Here is an 18,835-nt window from a genome sequence, read left to right on the forward strand (position 1 = left end):
TTTAAAAAATACCCTAAAATTTATATTGGTATGACCTGAATTTGAAAGGCTCAGCTTTTCTAGACTCTCCAGCTGACATGATCTCCCTAATTTGTCTTTCAATAGCATCTACTATTTATGCCACAGCTCCTGACATACATCGGCCATGCAATTGCAGACTGTCTTGGATTGGTTTAAGAAATTACAAACATGATTGTACTCTTGTGTATTCCCAAAGCACCTGGCCCACCATTAAGCACATAGCTGACACTCAAAAACTAATTGAATTGGACTCCTTCTACTAGTCCACATTTTTCTATGACTCCTAGACTGACAGGCTAAGAAAATGAACAATGGCCTTCATTGTCATGCAGAAAAAAGGGGATTCTGAGTCAGAGGGTCTATGTCTAAGTCTAACTTTAGACTTTGTCTAAAGTCTACCTAAGTCCCTTACCCTCTCTAGGTCTTAGTTTCCTGATCAATAAAAGGAGAGAATCTATGACCACATGAGAACATTAAAATTTAGATCTGATAAGGGTTTTAGATGGTCCAACTTACTCCTTTTACAGATGAGGAGAAAAGAGGTTACAGAATAGGTGGAGGTCATTCGGGTATATTTACAGAGAGGAGAAGCCAAAGTTTTCTAAACTCCCAGCTCATTACATTAGACATATTACCTAAAATGGCACCTCACTTGTCCTATCCTAAAAGTTCATAACTGGAATAATCATCAAGTTCTTTTCCTTCCTTGACTCCATATATCTCAGTGCACCAATAATTCTAAGTCCAACCAACAGCTTCTCTACAACATTTTCTGGGTCCTTTCCTAATCCTCCCAGTAACCAGAGCTTTGGTTGTTGAGGATTTCAAGCACCTGACAGATTATTACAACATGTTCCTTTGTGTCTTTCTAATCTACTCCACAAAAAATAAAATAAAATGAAATTCATCTTCCTTTAATTTTCTAAAAAACAAGTTGTTCTTTTTGCCAACAACTCTAAAGTGCTCACCATTTTACAGGACCAACAGGGATGTCAAAAGCCTCTCTTTTATCACAAATAGCCAAGCTGAAAACAAATGCATATTTAGGACTGTGCAGTGGGGTTGGGACCTTGTCTGGATTCTGAATTATGGAAACTATTTAACCTTAGTAACCTCAATTTAGTGGTGGAAGAGTGGCAGCCATGATCCAGAAAATATATGCAATTACTGCTGTACTGTTAAAGAACAAATTTCTTTAAGAGGGCAAGAAGGGATGGAATGGTTCTTGGTGGACATGATGGTTAAGGTCAATTTCATATCACCAATTCTCCCAATCCCTGTTATCAGTATTAAGGATTAATGGTCTGATTATTATCTCTTTAGGTCAACATCACGGAGAGTAAAGACTAGTAGTTTTGTGTTTAATGGAAATTTACAAAATTTCACAGTGATACATACAGATCAAGAAGGTAGTTTTATAATTTCTTGAAGGAAGAAAGTACTTTTGAAAGAAAAACTTGTATCTTAAAAAAAAATTATCTTGTTTAATAAGAATGTATATGTAGAGCCAATATCAGACTGCACACCATCTTGGGGAGGCGGGAGGGTAGGGAGGTAGAGAAAATTTAAAACTTATGGAAGTGAATGCTGCAAACTAAAAATATATTTAAAAATTTATTTACCAAAAAAAAAATTATCTCTACTTATTATTTCATTCCTTTTACTGAGAATTCTACAAGGGCTTCACTCCTCCATTCCAAATTAAAACATCATGGGCTTTAAGGTTCTCTCTCATTTGGTTCATATTACCTAACCTTGTCTTTCTTCTGCAACACTTCAGGCCAACATATTTTTTTTACAACCCATCTAGAGATGCATCATATTTTATACCTAATTCATTCTATTATACTTCCACAGCATTTCATATGCCATTATCCCTTCTTTGCATACCTATTGCAGTCTTTGCCCAATGACCTTTTCTCCAACAGAATCCTCTCAGACCAGAGTAACCAAGGTCCCATGAATCTAATCAGTACTGCTCTCATCAACTCATTATTCCATGATCTTTCTTTGTTGGGATTTGTGAAGAAAAAAAGGCAGCAAAATGTAGTCAACTTCCTCTAAATTTCACTGCCTAATTTTCATGGAGTCAGTTAGTACCCATCTGACCTACTTCTAATTTTAGGTCCTGTGTCCATGCATCAATAATTAATTGTATGGCTACAGCAACCAGTGAAGTTTTACCCTTTACTGAACTGAAAGGCATTATAGAAAGGACAGTTCATCAGTATTTCTTAACCAGTGCTGCATCATTCCTTGGATTTGTGTCAAGAACCTCTGGTTAGGGCCCTTGCACAAGGCCAGAAAATCATAATAAACTGATAAATATCATACAAATAAATATTTGCAGATAAATATGCAAAAAACTCCTATATAATAAAAACTTTTTTTTAAATGGCCTTTTGGTAAACATGAACAAAACAAAAATAGCCCAATCTTTAAAGTGACATTAAAAGGATCATTTCAAAGTCTTCGAACTTGTGGTTTCTCAGAACAACAGCTAACATAGCTATTGAGGACTGATATTCTTTTTAGTAAATGCCAGGAATACTCATGTACCTCTTTCAGATGAAAATAATACTAACATTACAGATACTTTTCAAATTTGAAACCCTTAAATTTAGAAATTTATTCAATGTGAAATTCTGTGATGGTTCCCAAAGCAAAGGATTAGCACGGGAGATATTTTGTAACTGTACCCAATCATGACCTACTATAGCCAGAGTGCAGTAAGCTTTCTGGACTCATCAATTAGAATATGAACATAGCAAAATCCCAATGTGGTGGGAAGGAAGAGATTAACCGCAAAAATCAACCATGCTCTCAGGTAAGAAGTAAATGGAAAAAGTAAGGACGGACGGCGTGAATCCGGAGCAGGCAAAAAAATGTGCTCACTGGTCAGTTTGGAGAGCTGACTCGGTTCTCGAGGAGGGCTCTAAGGTCTGTCCTTGGCTCTGACCTATTCAATATTTTTACCAATGACAAATGAAGGCATAGGTGGGGTGCTTATCAAATTTGCAAATGACGTAAAAGCTGGGAAAGACAGTTAACGTTGGGTGAGAAAACTGGATCCAAGAACATATTGACAATCTAAAGTGATGGATTGAATCTAACAGGAAGAAACTTAACAGGAATAATTGTGAAATCCTATTCTTAGACTGAAAAAAAAAACTGTCCTATACAAGACAGGGCTAGTAGAGAAAGAGGTGAATCTTCTACAAGATGTTGTGGCAGCAGAATTAACGACAGCTGCTTTCAGGTATTTGAAGAGTTGTCTTGAAGAAAAGTGCTTAGTTTGATTCTGTTGGGCAGGGGTCAGAACAAGAAACCATGGGGAGAAACTACAAAGTTTGGAATAATACGACCAAAAACGTCTTAACAATTAGAGGTCCAAAAATGGAAGGGACTCCCTAATAATACTGTTCAGGCAGGGGTGAGATGAGATTGCCTTCAGTATTTTTTCAGTAAAAGTCAGAATTCTGTGGCTATTTCTGACAGGAAATACCTACTGCTGAATTATTATACCATGCACTATTCCTTTTACTTGAAGCTATCATGGGTCAAAATCACAAACTCTACAATACAAGTGATAAAAACATTAAAAGGCCAAATGCAACAACAAGGCTCTTCTAGAACATAGCCTGGGTTAGACCGGCTTCTAATACGTGGCTGAAACATTTTCATTTATTAGCAGATATGAATACATCTCAGTGAAATGTTTGAAGTTACTACATATAAACTATGACTCACTCAACAAGCCTTTATGAAGTCTAGACCATGCACCAGGCACTGAGCACACAAATGAAAAGGTTAGGCAGCTGTCCTCTTCCAAGGATTTGCCAAAATGACTAACACAAAAGAAAAGAGGGACATATTATATGTTTCCAGGCCTTTCTGCAAACATGCAAGTTGTTCCTTTGGATACAGATACATCAATGCATAAGAAAAGTGATAACACAGATATCAACAGTAGGTGTACGACAAGCATTAGCATGGCAAGACTAGGAAGATCTATGCTATTCAACATGCGGTGAGTATTCATGTAAACAAAATGGTTAGGGCAAGATTGAAACCGAGAATTAATGTGCATATCGAACATATTAAAAACTCTACAAAGAGATGTAGCTTCTTACAATGTGCAAACAAAAATTATCAGGAGAAAAAGGTAAATAGAAAAAAGCACTGGGGTTCCACTGAAACATCAAGCCCGCTCCACTCGGAGAAGCACACTTTGTTAGATACCATGACAAGGAACCTGAACCAATCTCCTAGGAATTCCTGGCATAAATAACTGTAAATAAACACTCTGAAAAGAAAGTAACGCAGTCCTTGTCCTCAAAGAGGTTGTATTATGCCAAATGTTCACAGATGAGTAAATATAGGATATATACAAAATAAATACATATGATGGGGAGAGAAACTAACACCACCAGGAAAAGCTTTTTTTAAAGAAGGGACATGAATTTGAAAGGGATTCCTGAGAGGTGAAGATGAGGGAAATGAACATTTCTAGGCATTGAAGGCAGCCTGTACAAAAGGATACTGGGAACAACAGAGAGCTGGTCCACTCAGAGACAGCATAGTGTGTGTTGGGGAGTAAAGTGGAATCAGCTGGAAAGTGAGGCTTCAGACTCTGAAGAGCTTTAAATTCCAAATAGGAGTTCCTACGCTAAAGGTCATAATGGGAAGCCACCCAAAGCTTCTTGGGCAGAGCAGTGATATGATCAGACTTGTGCATTAGGAACATCAGTCTGGCAGCTCTGGGACAGATAGGGGAGAGAAGAGTCGAGGTAAGGAGACAAATGAGGAAAGTACTGCAATAGTGCAGGCAAGGGATGGTAAGGACTTTAATGAGAGTGGATGTTCATACACTGAAATTAGGGGACATGTAATTACATTATATAACTGATTATATAAATTGGCCAAAAAATTCTAGTTCTACCCCATAAATCTTCAGTGATTTTACTAAGGTCAACAAAATAGGACAGCGGAGAAACACAGGCCAGTGTCTTGCTCATGTTACTCTCTGATGCTACATCTGAATATGTACAAACTTCAAGCACAATATACATATGCGGTAATTTTACATACAGTGTGGAATGAGGTAGTTAGGTGTCTTAGAGGAAAAGTACCAAACTGTACTGGGAGCTGGGAGTTCTGGATTTAGCCTGTTACTAACTAGTTATGTGACTTTGGGGAAGTCAACAGAAATATCTGTCCTATCAACCACATGAGGCTGTTTGAGGGTCCTACAAAATAATGGATGACAAATCACTGTTCACATAAGGTAGTTTTTTTTGTTTGTTTGTTTGTTTTTTTATTAAAATTATTTATTTAACTTTTCACAAAATTTTGGGTTACAAATTTTCTCCCCTTTTATCCCCTCCCCACCCCAAACACCAAGCATTCTAATTGCCCCTATGACCAATCTGCTCTCTTTTCTATCATCCCTCTCTGCCCTTGTCTCCATCTTCTCTTCTGTCCTGTAGGGCCAGATAGCTTTCTATACCCCTTTACCTTTATTTCTTATTTCCTAGTGGCAAGAACATTACTCGACAGTTGATCCTAACACTTTGAGTTCCAACTTCTTTACCTCCCTCCCTCTCCACCCCTTCCCTTTGGAGGGCAAGCAATTCAATATAGGCCAAATCTGTGTAGTTTTGCAAATGACTTCCATAATAGTTGTGTTGTATAAGACTGACTATATTTCCCTCCATCCTATCCTGTCCCCCATTACTTCTATTCTCTTTTGATCCTATCCCTCCCCATGAGTGTCGACCTCAAATTGCACCCTCCTCCCCATGCCCTCCCTTCTATCATCCCCCCCACCCTGCTTATCCCCTTATCCCCCACTTTCCTGTATTGTAAGATAGGTTTTCATACCAAAATGAGTGTGCATTTTATTCTTTCCTTTAGTGGAATGTGATGAGAGTAGACTTCATGTTTTTCTCTCACCTCCCCTCTTTATCCCTCCACTAATGAGTCTTTTGCTTGCCTCTTTTATGAGAGATAATTTGCCCCATTCCATTTCTCCCTTTCTCCTCGCATATATTTCTCTCTCACTGCTTGATTTCATTTTTTTTAAGATATGATCCCATCCTCTTCAATTCACTCTGTGCACTCTGTCTCTATGTATGTGTGCGTGTGTGCGTGTGCGTGTGTGCGTGTGCGTGTGTGCATGTGCGTGTGTGCATGTGTGTGTGTAATCCCACCCAGTACCTAGATACTGAAAAGTTTCAAGAGTTACAAATATTGTCTTTCCATGTAGGAATGTAAACAGTTCAACTTTAGTAAGTCCCTTATGACTTCTCTTTGCTGTTCACCTTTTCATGGTTCTCTTCATTCTTGTCTTTGAAAGTCAAATTTTCTTTTCAGCTCTGGTCTTTTCATCAAGAATGCTTGAAAATCCTCTATTTCATTGAAAGACCAATTTTTCCCCTGAAGTATTATACTCAGTTTTGCTGGGTAGGTGATTCTTGGTTTTAGTCCTAGTTCCTTTGACTTCTGGAATATCCTATTCCATGCCCTTCGATCCCTTAATGTAGAAGCTGCTACATCTTGTGTTATCCTGATTGTATTTCCACAATACTTGAATTGTTTCTTTCTAGCTGCCTGCAATATTTGCTCCTTGATCTGGGAACTCTGGAATTTGGCCACAATGTTCCTAGGAGTTTCTCTTTTTGGATCTCTTTCAGGCGGTGTCCTGTGGATTCCTTGAATATTTATTTTGCCCTCTGGTTCTAGAATCTCAGGGCAGTTTTCCTTGATAATTTCATGAAAGATGATGTCTAGGCTCTTTTTTTGATCATGGCTTTCAGGTAGTCCCATAATTTTTAAATTGTCTCTCCTGGATCTATTCTCCAGGTCAGTTGTTTTTCCAATGAGATATTTCACATTATCTTCCATTTTTCCATTCTTCTGTCTTTGTTCTGTGATTTCTTGGTTTCTCATAAAGTCATTAGCCTCCATCTGTTCCATTCTAATTTTTACAGAATTATTTTCTTCAGTGAGCTTTTGAATCTCCTTTTCCATCTGGCTAATTCTGCTTTTGAAAGCATTCTTCTCCTCATTGGCTTCTTGAACCTCTTTTGCCAATTGAGTTAGCCTATTTTTCAAGGTGTTATTTTCTTCAACATTTTTTGGGGTCTCCTTTAGCAGGGAGCTGATCTGCTGTTCATGCTTTGACTTCATGTCTCTCATTTCTCTTCCCAGCTTTTCCTCTACCTCTCTAACTTGATTTTCAAAATTCTTTTTGAGCTCTTCCATGGCCTGAGCCCATTGAGTGGGCTGGGACACAGAAGCCTTGACTTCTGTGTCTTTGCCTGATGGTAAGCATTGTTCTTCCTCATCAGAAAGGAAAGGAGGAAATGCCTGTTCACCAAGAAAGTAACCTTCTATAGTCTTATTTCTTTTCCCTTTTCTGGGCATTTTCCCAGCCAGTGACTTGACCTCTGAATATTCTCCTCACACCCACCTCCCCTCCTGATCCTCCCAGCCAGCGTTTGGGGTCTGAGATTCAAATGCTGCTTCCAGCCTTAGGGCTTTTGGCGGGGGCAGGGCTGCTATTCAGTGTGAGAATTAAGTTCAGGTGGTCAGGTCGGGGCAGGGCGGCCTCTCAGGCTCAGTTCCCTCAGGGGGTTTATGCACAGACCTTCAACAATGGATCCAGGCTCCTGCCTGCTTGGGGAGCCTGGTCTGCCGCCACCGCCTCCCAGCCTCTGTCTCCCGAGGGGGCCCGAGCTATGGGGGCACCCCACTCCCCTCTCGACCTGCCAAAGAGACTCTCTCACCGACCTCCGTCACCTGTGGGTGGAGGGACTTGTGCGGCTGCTGGAGATCCCGTCCCTGAAGCCTGCTCGGATCTGTTCCTCTTGGTGCCGCGGCTGCGGCAGGTCTGGGCTGGGCGTCGCGTCGCGCTGCGACGGACCTTTTGCGAGAGGTTTGCAGGTCCCTCTGGAACAGAAATCTCCTTTGCTCCACTGTTCTGTGGCCTCACTGCTCCAGAATTCGCCGTGAGTTACTTTATACAGATGTTGTATTGGTTGTGGGTTCGGAGCTATGTGTATTTGCGTCTTTGTACTCCGCCATCTTGGCTCCGCCCACATAAGGTAGTTTTTTCTTATTACACATCCTAACATTCAATCAGTTGATCAACAAACATTAAGAACGACTATGCCCTAAGTACAAACTACTACTATTTATTAAGTTCCTACACATTTCTATCAGGAGGAAATTTGACACACACTCATGCACACACGCATATACACACATATGCGCACACGCACACGCACACACACCCTATATCCAAATTCTGGTTGCTCTTCAGAATAAATGCTTTAGGGAGACTTGCTCTACACTTATCTCAGCAATGCTGCCATTGCTCAAACAATCTTTGGAAGCGCCTACATACACACACAATTTTTTGATCCATAAGTATTCTTTCTGCATGTGTCTATGGGGCTAAAAGAGGTCACAGATTATGGAGCCCAACCTCCTCATTTCACCAGGTAAAGACACCATGGCAGAGAGAAGTTAATAGATTTGCCCAGGGTCAGTTAAGTAAGTGTCAAAGGTAGGATCTGAACGCAGGTGCTCCTGCCACTAAGTCTAGCGTATCTACCATATTAGCTGTCTCAGTATATGAATATTCTCTTTCACATTAGAAAATTATAAGACTATAATAAACCAGATATAGGAATAAGAAATCATCTATTTAAACAGCATGTTTAGATCCATCTAGGCGGTACTGTGGATGGAACACTGGAATTGGAGACAATGAAGACCTCATTTCAAATCTAACCTTAAACACTTAACTAGATGTGTGATCTTGGGCAAGTCACATAACCTTCGTCTACCTCAGTTTCCTGAACTGCAAAAGGAGGATTGTAACAGCACCTACGTCATAGGAATGTTTTAAAGCGCTAAGCACAGTACCTAGCACTCAGTTGGCATTTAATAAACACTTCTCATTCCCTAACCCCAATTCACCCTCTCACTCCCACCATGTGAAAATAGATTTTAGGAGACTGGGTGTAGAACCTTGCCAGGTAGAGATATATCCCACTAGTAAAGGAGAAAGTTCTTGGGGAAGTCTATAATATTCAACTCATGCCATTTTCTTTACTTAGAACGTCCTTGTTGGCAAATTCCATTTGTCAGAATCTCAACCATTTTCAAGGTCCATCTCCAATGCCATTTGCTTTATGAAGCTTTCCTTCCTGAGAACTTGCATCCCATTTTGTTTGCACCTCTCCTTCAGACTTGCATGTGGCTTATAGATAACAAGTGCAGGATTCACGATCAGTGGGCACATAAGTGTCTGTTTATCTGCCATGACTGTGATAGCACATCAACTCCTTGTTCTTCCCTGGCAGGGAAATAGGAGGTCACGCTGAAATGTTTGTGGCACAAAGAAATGAATGTGTAGCTGGGAAAGAGGGGATATGTTAAATACTATTGCCACAAGTCCCATCCACCTCAAGGCTGTCATCAGGTAATGTGCCTTTGCTTATATGAGTTCTTTATTTTCCTACTCACATCAGGAAGGTTTAAATCACAAGGCTAGTTGTCTTTTTAGTACAAGGGACTCAAATTATCTATTTACATTTGAGAATTATGGATGAAAGTTCCACAGTACTATTTATTCTTAAGGGAACTCCTCTCATCCTTGCCACTGGACTGATGAATCATATACTTTACTGCAACAATTTTTGATGCAATTCCTTTGATCAGCCAACTCCTTGATACAAATTCATTTTGCTACCATAGCTAGTAAGTCATAAACTTATTCATCTTCCACAAATAACCATTTTTAAGCTAAAATAAAAGTCGTTAGGACTAACCTATACACCAGTTGTGGCAGGAAGAACACCTATTTAATTGAGCTGACCCTTTTCAAGGAGTTTCAGTGAGTTTTAGTCACTTTACCATCCCAGGCATAAAAGGTCCAGTCTATGGGGAAATGAGTCAGAGGCTTAACAGAATTTCCATCATAACGCAGGATGAAGTGCTGCCTTTCTGACAGCTGCAACGACTGCAGAGGTGGAACATGAGAGTGTTTCATCTTAATTTAACCAAGAACTGCAAAGGTTGTGGGGAGACTGAGGCAGTCCTAGTATCTGTTCAGGCAGACAGAACTAACCATCCAAATTGGCGGAAGAGCCACCATGTCCATCACCACAATAAGTGATTTGAAAGTGAAAATACTCTCCTATAAGCAACTTTAGCTGCATCTCTTGAAATAGGGAGTTGTTAAGGTATTTGACAGTTAGCCCACATGGATATAAGTACAATTATGTCAAAATACCTAGGCTGGGGCCAGCAAAAGTCCTTTTGTTTGGCCCAAACTGAGGATATCACTGAAGACCCCCATCCCACCTGATCACTTTGCAAATATCACATGCTTTGTATACAGATTTGAAGAACTGTTGGGATAAGCCCTCGTAAGGAGAAAGGCCAATATTCTCTAGCAGCTCTGGCTGTTCTAATTTAAAGACAGAAGTCATATGTCTGAGTCAGTTGGGTTTGGAAAAGAGAGGGAGGGCCACCAAATATATAAGGAGCTGCTGGACCATGAAGTTTCTATTATAATAGGGAATTCTCCACAGGTCAACAGAGGTACTCTAGATTCTATCAGAGGCTTTTTTTGAAGGGGGAATCCTTTCTCAAATGGAGATGTAAAGATCTTTAATTTAGGTTTCAGTTGTGCCGGATAATCAGGAAAGGTATGTATTGTGAACATGAAAACCACAGTTCTTGGGATTTACGATTTAGACAGACACTTACAGTAGACTTCTATGCTGATTATTGTGTGCAGGGATAAATGGAAAGCCCTTGAGTTGGCTGAACCATGTGGGATAGCTAAAATCAGGTCCCACGTTGGAGTACTACTTCATACAAATTCATTTCATAGTAACCCTGAGATGCTAGTGAAGAAAGTGGGTAACTTAGCAGCAGACTGCCTGTATCTGTAGGAAGTTATGTTGATTACTACAGCCATCCCAATCTAGGGGTATACCAGCTGGCCCAGGGCAGTGCGAGCGCTACACTGTGACTGATTTCATCAGAGCCTTTTTTCTCTATTCCTATAGCTGAAAGCAGTCAGACACAATTTGCCTTTATTGACAAACCGAATTAAGTATATCTTCACTATCCATCTACTGGGATACCTGAATTCTCCTTCGTGTTGTTATAGATGAGTGGACAGAAGTCTAGAAGAGGCCTCACTTCCTGAATACACTGATGTCCACCTATAACAAAGATGTTTACTGGGCTGAATGACCACAGTGACATAAGCCCTAGGCTGGACGGTGGCTCAAAGAAGAGAAAATGGGAAAGGACCAACCTCAAGCAAATTCAAGATCTAGCATGTTCAGTGACATTCTGAGAGCTTCACCGGACAGGGAGAATGCAGTTTATTCAAAAGAAGCTATAATAAGCTAACGATACTTGCAGCAGTTCAGAAGTTTATCTGATGGATTCCTCAGGCTCTGGAGGATCCAGATTCCCCAAAAGAGTATTTTGCTGGGTTCCATTTATGGAGTCACTTCAAAATCTGCTTCTTTCAAGTGGAGTCTAAAACAAGTTACAGAGCCCTTGCAGACCTAAAGTGGGTTGTCAAGTGGTCATTTTCAGTGGGTCTTTAGGATCTCGTGTAGCCTAAGTTTTTTGGAAGTCTCTGTCCACAAAACCTGGGCTGAGTGAGGCTTCTGGAACCACAAGCTCCCCCAAATGGACATCTGCCATGCTACTTTTAAAAAACAGGTGCTTGTCTATTACTGGGTCCTAAATGCTACGGAGCAAATACTGTCACAGCATTACCCTCCAGCAAGAGTTGCAGATTATGAATCTGATGATGCAAGATGGTTCCTTTAACAAGATGGACAGAACACATGAGGTTTATATTTAAGTGTTAGTACCATTCCTGAACAGGTTGTAATTCTGTTGGAAGCTCAGAGCGCCAGTTGCGGCCCCAGTACTCTGTCATCTCTAGTATACCCATAGACCACTGACTAGCAGGAATGCCATCTTGACTGGTTTGCTGATGGCTCTGACCCATTATGAGAAAAGCATATGTAGCTAAACTATGACAGCAATTAATTCAGGAGCAGGGGATATCTTGATGGATATAGAGACAAGTCCTCTCAGTAGGCCAAGATTTATGTTGCCTGCCTTTTATGTGAGAATGCTTCAAGGATGGGGAAGATAAGATTTTCCCTTATTTTATTTAGTCATGGGTAATGCACATAGGTCTGGCCAAGTGCTCTGTGTTCTAAAAAGAACAAAACTGGACGATAAATTTGGGGTTAAGACCAATGAATTTTTCTTATGCCCCCAACCACATAAAGCTGTTTGTAGGACATGTCAATGTCTATTAGAGACAGCCCACTTTTTCTGCTGAAATGAACAGCTGATACCAGGTAACGGAGCCACAATCAAGCTGGAAGAGTAACTAAGAGGCACAGTGGGCGGAGCACCAGAGCTGGAGCCAGAACCTGCCTCAGACACTCTATGACTGCGTACATCGTTTCGTGCTCCTGAGCCTCAGTTTTCCCTGTACTTGACAGTTTCTAATGTCCCTTCCAGCTCTAAATTGATGATCCTGTGGAGCTGCCACCACAAAACTCCAATATACACACGGGAGAACTGGATGAATGTGTATTCTGGATTCCAGTTCCTTTCAAATAGTAACTAAGACCCACAATTTCCAACAAAATGGAAGTTACTTTTAGGTAAAGCTAAAGCTATATTTTTGAAAACATTTCTACTCAGTATTAGATTATCCCATTGAATCAAAACGAAATGAGTTTTCTTATTCTCACAGTTCGAGAAGACGCATGGTCTGCATGATAATGACAACAATTCAACTCAACAAGCATTTATTCAACGCTTTAATAAGTGCCAGGCCCTGGAGAGGTGCTGAGAACACAAAGCCATCAGTATCCTCAGAGCTTACACTGGGTTTTTTGGAAAACAATATTTACTTATGAAACTCATTAAGAAACATATAAAAAGTAATTTTCTTTTCTCTTGATGTTTATTTTTATTTTATTTTTAAAAATTATTTAATTTGTTTTCAATGTTCTACTTCACTTCCATATATCTTAGATTGTTTTCTTTTCCCTCCCTCTCCCTCCCCACTTCTTCCCCGAGGCAGTGTGCTATCTTATATAGCTACACGTATGTTCCTATTAAATACAATACAAAGTAATTTTCTAGGGAGGTGGTGGTGGGTATACGTATAGAAGATCAGAACAGGATATGGACCTTGAGCTGGGTTCTGAAGGTATCTAGGGGATGGATTCTACGACATGGAGCTTAAGGAGAGTCATGGAGAGCAGCCTGCGCAATGACACAATGGCAGGAGAAGGCATCTCACATACAAGGTAGAACAGTTAGATTGGCAAGTCAGTTGGTATGGGAGAGTGTGTAAAAGAAAACATGTGAAATAAGCTTGGAAAGGTAGGCTGAAGCTGGATGCTGAAGGCCTTTAAAAGCCAAACAGAAGTGTGGGGCAGCAGGGGAATGACAGGGTTCTATCTGTCTTAAGGAATATCACTTTGGTAGCCTTGTAAAAGATGGACTGAAGAGAGGAGAAATCAGAGACAGGAAGACAAATTAGGAAGCTGCTGAAATAGCCTGGGTGAGAGCTGGTAAGGACTGGTCCCAAGCACTGGCTGCATGTCAGCAACTTCTCTAAGCAGTAAGTGAAGCAACACACACTCCGTGTCTACAATCCTCTGCTCCACCAGATGAACACGTAACGCTCTACCATCATCTCCAAAGTGTCTTACACAGTCATCTCACCTGATGAATAAAATCACAGTCTACCTACATGGAGCCTGGCAAGTTATACACCTACCTCTTGCTTGAGGGTAGCTTTCATGCATGTCTGACAGAGAGGTCCACTGCGGGAGAACTGAAGGGGAAGTCGACGAGTTCTGGTCTGACATGTTGGCTCCTCACATATCAACCAACCCTGGAGAGAAAATGTAAAAATCTGTTTAAAGTACAAACCTTTGTAACATTTATTATGAAGATGCATTTATTTTATGCCAAACTTTCTGAAGAAATTAAGAAAGGGTCACCAAAAATATCATTCATTTTCATGAAAGCATTCCATATCCTTCAATTTCCTATTCATTTACTAAGCAAGTTCATTTGAAAAGAAAATTTTAAAAACACACACACTGATTTACCTAAAACATTTTGTTTCTTAAAAAAAATACAAAGTTTAGATCATTATATGCATGAAAATGGATAACATTAGTAGATCACTTACTAAAAGGAGCACAGAAGAAGGTATTAAGTTGCCTAGTAGCTCCCATGTTTAAAACTAATTAGCTTATTTCTTCCACTGACCCTGGAGATAAGACAAACTAGCCCCAGGGACCCCAGGACTTAAATGAGTTTTCCATTTAAATTAAAATGGTTTAAAAGAAGCACTACCTCCTCTTCCTTAGCATGCAGCATTCTTCACATTCAAATTCTTTACCTCCTTCCCTTTCAACAGTTCTACTATTAAGTACTGCGCATTTAAAGTTTTATATATATCTGGAGTCTTTCAGAAGAAAAGTGACATCAAACATACAAAGTGAACAGAGAGAAGTCTTCCAGACAAGGATGCTAAATACTACAGCGCCGCTGAAGTGACTGGGTTCCCACTGTCAAAAGCCAACATTTCTACAAGGGAAATTACATGAAAAAAATCAATACCCTCCGATAAACACAAACAGAAAGGATAACCAGCATCTATTGTGTAACCCCTTCCCTAATTTAGAGCTCTGTTCTTCCTGTTCTCCTAGTTGAGGTGGGGGTGTATGTGCACATGCATGCATAAGCACACGTGCACACATGCACACATGCACACACATGCGCACATGCACATACATACACACGTACATGCACACGCACACACACTCCTCTTAATTTTTCAGGCATTTAGCTCTGCCATTCATTTCCAAGAATGATTCCATTTGCCTTCCCTTTGCTTGTAAAGTGGGGATAACATATATGTAGCTATTGTCTCTCCCTTTTAGGTCTCAGTCATAACATTTTGCATTTTCAGGATATGGATTTAGATCTGAAATAGTTTTTCTTTTGTCTTTTAACCTGCAATATAAGGAAAGGGAAGGAAAAACCCAGAGTAACAGGAGGACAAGGAATTTCAGACTGACTCCCTTTGGTCAGGAATGGGCAATCATTCTCAATCTCTACTACTGGATACTCCCTCCCGCACTGATCATTTGCCCTGCCTGATTGGGAAGCAAGACCTCTTCAGCCAGAGGGGAGAAACAGTAATCGGGAGGGGGTAACTTTCCATCCAACTGCACACAGCCTGACATTCTTTCAGAACAGAATGCTTCTTGCTCTTGGAGACATACAAAACGAGGGTAAAGTATTTGTCACTTACTTGTGCTTCACCTAATGGTGTTCACGCACTAGATTAAGTCTACTCCAGAGCCCTCCAGTCTACTATTCTGTCATAAACATTCCTAGTTAATAAAAATGAATAATGTGCTTCATAGATCACATTTATTGCTGTACCTATGTCACAACATGATTCTGATGATTTTATTTACAGAGATTCGTCAAGTATCTACGAATCACATACAATGTGCCTAATACTGCAGAAAGAAAGACATCTGGAGTACTGCGTTCATTTCTAAGCACTACCCTTTAAGGAAGATGAGTCAAGCTACCACGTGTCCAGAAAAAAGGTGATCGATGTGGCAGGAGGGCTAGAAAACATGCGAGAGGGATGAGATAAAGGAACTGGGGATGTTCCGGCCTGAAAGAGAAGACACAGAGGGGACATCACAACCACCCTTGAGGATTGAAAAGGTGGTGAGATAATGGAAAAGAGACAGAATGGGGAGTAACAGGAGTGGCAAAAAGTCAGCATTCAGTCTGAGATGAGGAAAGTCTTCTGAACCGTTAGAGCCCCACACCAGAACGTGCTCTGCCAGCAGGGTGAATTGTTCGTTCTAAGCATGACTCCTACATCACAGAACAAACCCTACTTCCCCCTCGACTTCAGACCCATAATACTGCCTGCCTGATGGGCATCTTCAAAGGGAGGTTCTCGAGTCTAAAACACAACTCATTATCTCTCATCCCAAACCACTATCCTTCCTGACTTACTGCTTCTGTCAAGAGCATCCTCAGACTCTCCTCTCACCATCACATCCAACCAGTTTTTTCCATCAGCAGGCCATTTCTAACCCAATCTTTCTTTCAGTTCCCAATCACCAACTGAGTTCAGGCCCTTGTCACACAGACCAGAAATGTCAAACAAGTGGCCTACAGGCCCAAGTACAACCAGAACCAGATTAATTATAATTGAGAAATATTGAACAAAGTAGACTGAAAACAATATTAATATATGATTTTCTAAGTCAATATGCAGCCCACAGGGATCCTTATGTATAGTTTACTCTGGAGTCTTACACTGACCCAAACCATTGCAAAGGTTTCATAACTGGTCTCCGTGCTTCCTGTCTCTCTTTTCTTCAGTTCACCTTTCACACAGCCAAACCGATACCCCCAAAGTACAAGTCGGCTCACTATGCTTCAGTAATCATTCCCTATTAGACAATCTGGTCAGTCTTCCTCTCCAGACTTACTGAACATTAATCCTCTCATACACACTATTGTCGTCGGGTTTGTCCGTCGTTCTTGAAGAGAACCTTGACATCTAGATGATGACATGCCTTGCTCTTGACTTTGTCCTGAGTGAGAGAGGGCTGTGCAAGGTCACCAGCCTCACTTTCTCCTCCTGAGCCATCTGGGTCTAGCGGCCAGATATTCGTCAGGAAGACTGGAGATGACCCAGGATGCAATGGGAGACTGGACAACAAATCCTCACCCACCTAGCACAGAGTGGATTTAAATACTAAATAGTAATTGTTTTACTTTTACCCAGGAACCCTGAGGGTCTTCTCCTCCCAGTAGTCTAGCTAGGATGGCCCCATGCTTTCCCTCACATATGACATCCTACTTTCTGCTTCTGTCCCTTTGCACAGGCTACACCTGGAATGGGCAGCTAGGGGGTGCAGTGGATAGAGCACTGGGCCTGGAGTCAGGAAGAATTCATCTTCTTGTGTTCAAATCTGACCTCTGACACTTACTAGCCGTGGGACCCTGGGCAAGTCACTTAAGTCACTGTTTGTCTCAGTTAATGAGCTGGACAAGGAAATGGCAAACTACTCCAGTATCCCTGCCAAGCAAACCACAAAAATGGGGTCATTAAGAGTTAGACACAACTGAAACAACTGAACAAAACAACAATTCCTGGAATGCACTGCCTCCCCACTCTGTCACATAGTAGCTTTAGGTTCCATCAAATATCAAGTGCTGCCTCCTTAAGGTCTCTCCAGATACTCACAAGCTCTGAGTGGTTTTCTCCAAATTACCTTGATTTACTTTGTATCTATATAAATGTATACCTGAACAAATGTGTTTCCCCTTCCTCAAAGGAGGAACTATCTTCTGTTTTGTCTTTGTATCCCTGGTGACCGGCACAATGTCTGGCATACGTAGAGCAGGCACTGAATCAATGCTTCTTCATGGACCGATGCTTGAGCAGGAACAGGTTGGAAAAACAGGAATAGATAAAAGGCCTTTGCAGTCCCTTTCATCCCTTAGATTCTATAACATTGTAAGTGATACGAGAGAAAACAGTCTCTGTCTCTGAGGAGATTACCGACGAGGTGGGTGGAAGACTTATAGATATGGGGGGAAACACAGAATTTACAATAAGGTTTATAATCATCAGGCGGTGTAAAGGAGTAAACATGCCCTAAGAATTCAGAGAACGAATGGGGGTAAGGGGAAGATCTTAAATGGATCTTTAAAAAAAAGTTATCAAAGAACTACCTACTAAACTGAAAAAACTCCAAACCAGAAGAAAAAAAATGATCCCTGGTATTATAATTCATGCAATCAAATGTACACACATATGTATATATACAAATATGCATTTTCTTCTATAGTTTGAGAAGCCATGATTTTATCCCTGTGGGTACCTCCTATCATCCATGCAGATCAGATCACAGCCTCTCTACATTTAAAAAAAAATCTGTTTCCCAGTTCAGGTCAACAAGTATTTACGAATTGCCTGTAACACACTGTATACTGAGCTAGGTGCTATGGTCAGACTGCAAGCTCTTGTCTCTTTTTGGATCTCCAGTGCTTGGCACAGTGCCCAGCAAATAGCAAGCATGTAACAAATGCTTACTGACTGACTACAGTTGAAAATCTACCACCCTGGAGCCAATCTGGTGACAAGTACTTCTGAACTTGGCTATGCAGGCCCTTGGATAACTGACACAGAGTAGACTGTACTCAAAGCCTTTCCTGCTCCGTGATTAAGCCTTGCCAAAGCTAGAACATATACCACAATGAAGCATCAGAGTAGAATAAGTACTTAATTAATTTAAGCCCTAGTATCTGTTTTCTTGGTTTAACAACAGCTATAACCATTGTATTTTAAATACAGCTCACCTGCAGAAAAGGTGCCTCAAATTTTTTCCTAAAGTTTCTGTATTCCACACTACCAATGTCCCATTCCCAAGGATACCACAGGGCTACTTCGAGAAAAAATTAAATAAATGGTGGAAGAGAAACAAAATATCCAATGATAAATGTGAACATATGTCATCACTCCACCATTCTTCTAGAATTCTTCTACTGTCGAAATCTACTGAGGAACGTTAGGAATACTCTTTTTAAATGTACGGTCAAGAACAGCTTAGCACAATAAAAACTGAGTCAGAGCCCAGAGCCCCAGTTCAAAATCCGGCTCTTCCAGTTA

At 40.7% G+C, this 18,835-nt stretch overlaps 1 protein-coding gene across 3 annotated transcripts in view; it reads right to left on the minus strand.

Annotated features, from left to right (window-relative positions):
* The window catches only part of POLA1 (DNA polymerase alpha 1, catalytic subunit), a 327,051-nt gene that overhangs the window by 111,803 nt on the left and 196,413 nt on the right, over positions 1–18,835 (minus strand). For all 3 annotated transcript variants that reach the window (XR_011968249.1, XM_072615233.1, XM_072615234.1), the window contains one exon: positions 13,883–13,999. Coding sequence is in view for 2 of the 3 variants with exons in the window: in XM_072615233.1 (XP_072471334.1) it covers positions 13,883–13,999 (117 nt within the window). In the remaining variant the exon portion in view is untranslated. The remainder of the gene's footprint in view (positions 1–13,882; positions 14,000–18,835) is intronic.

This window comes from Notamacropus eugenii, chromosome 5 (assembly GCF_028372415.1).
Source record: "Notamacropus eugenii isolate mMacEug1 chromosome 5, mMacEug1.pri_v2, whole genome shotgun sequence".
In the NCBI taxonomy this organism is placed as follows: Eukaryota; Metazoa; Chordata; class Mammalia; order Diprotodontia; family Macropodidae; genus Notamacropus; species Notamacropus eugenii.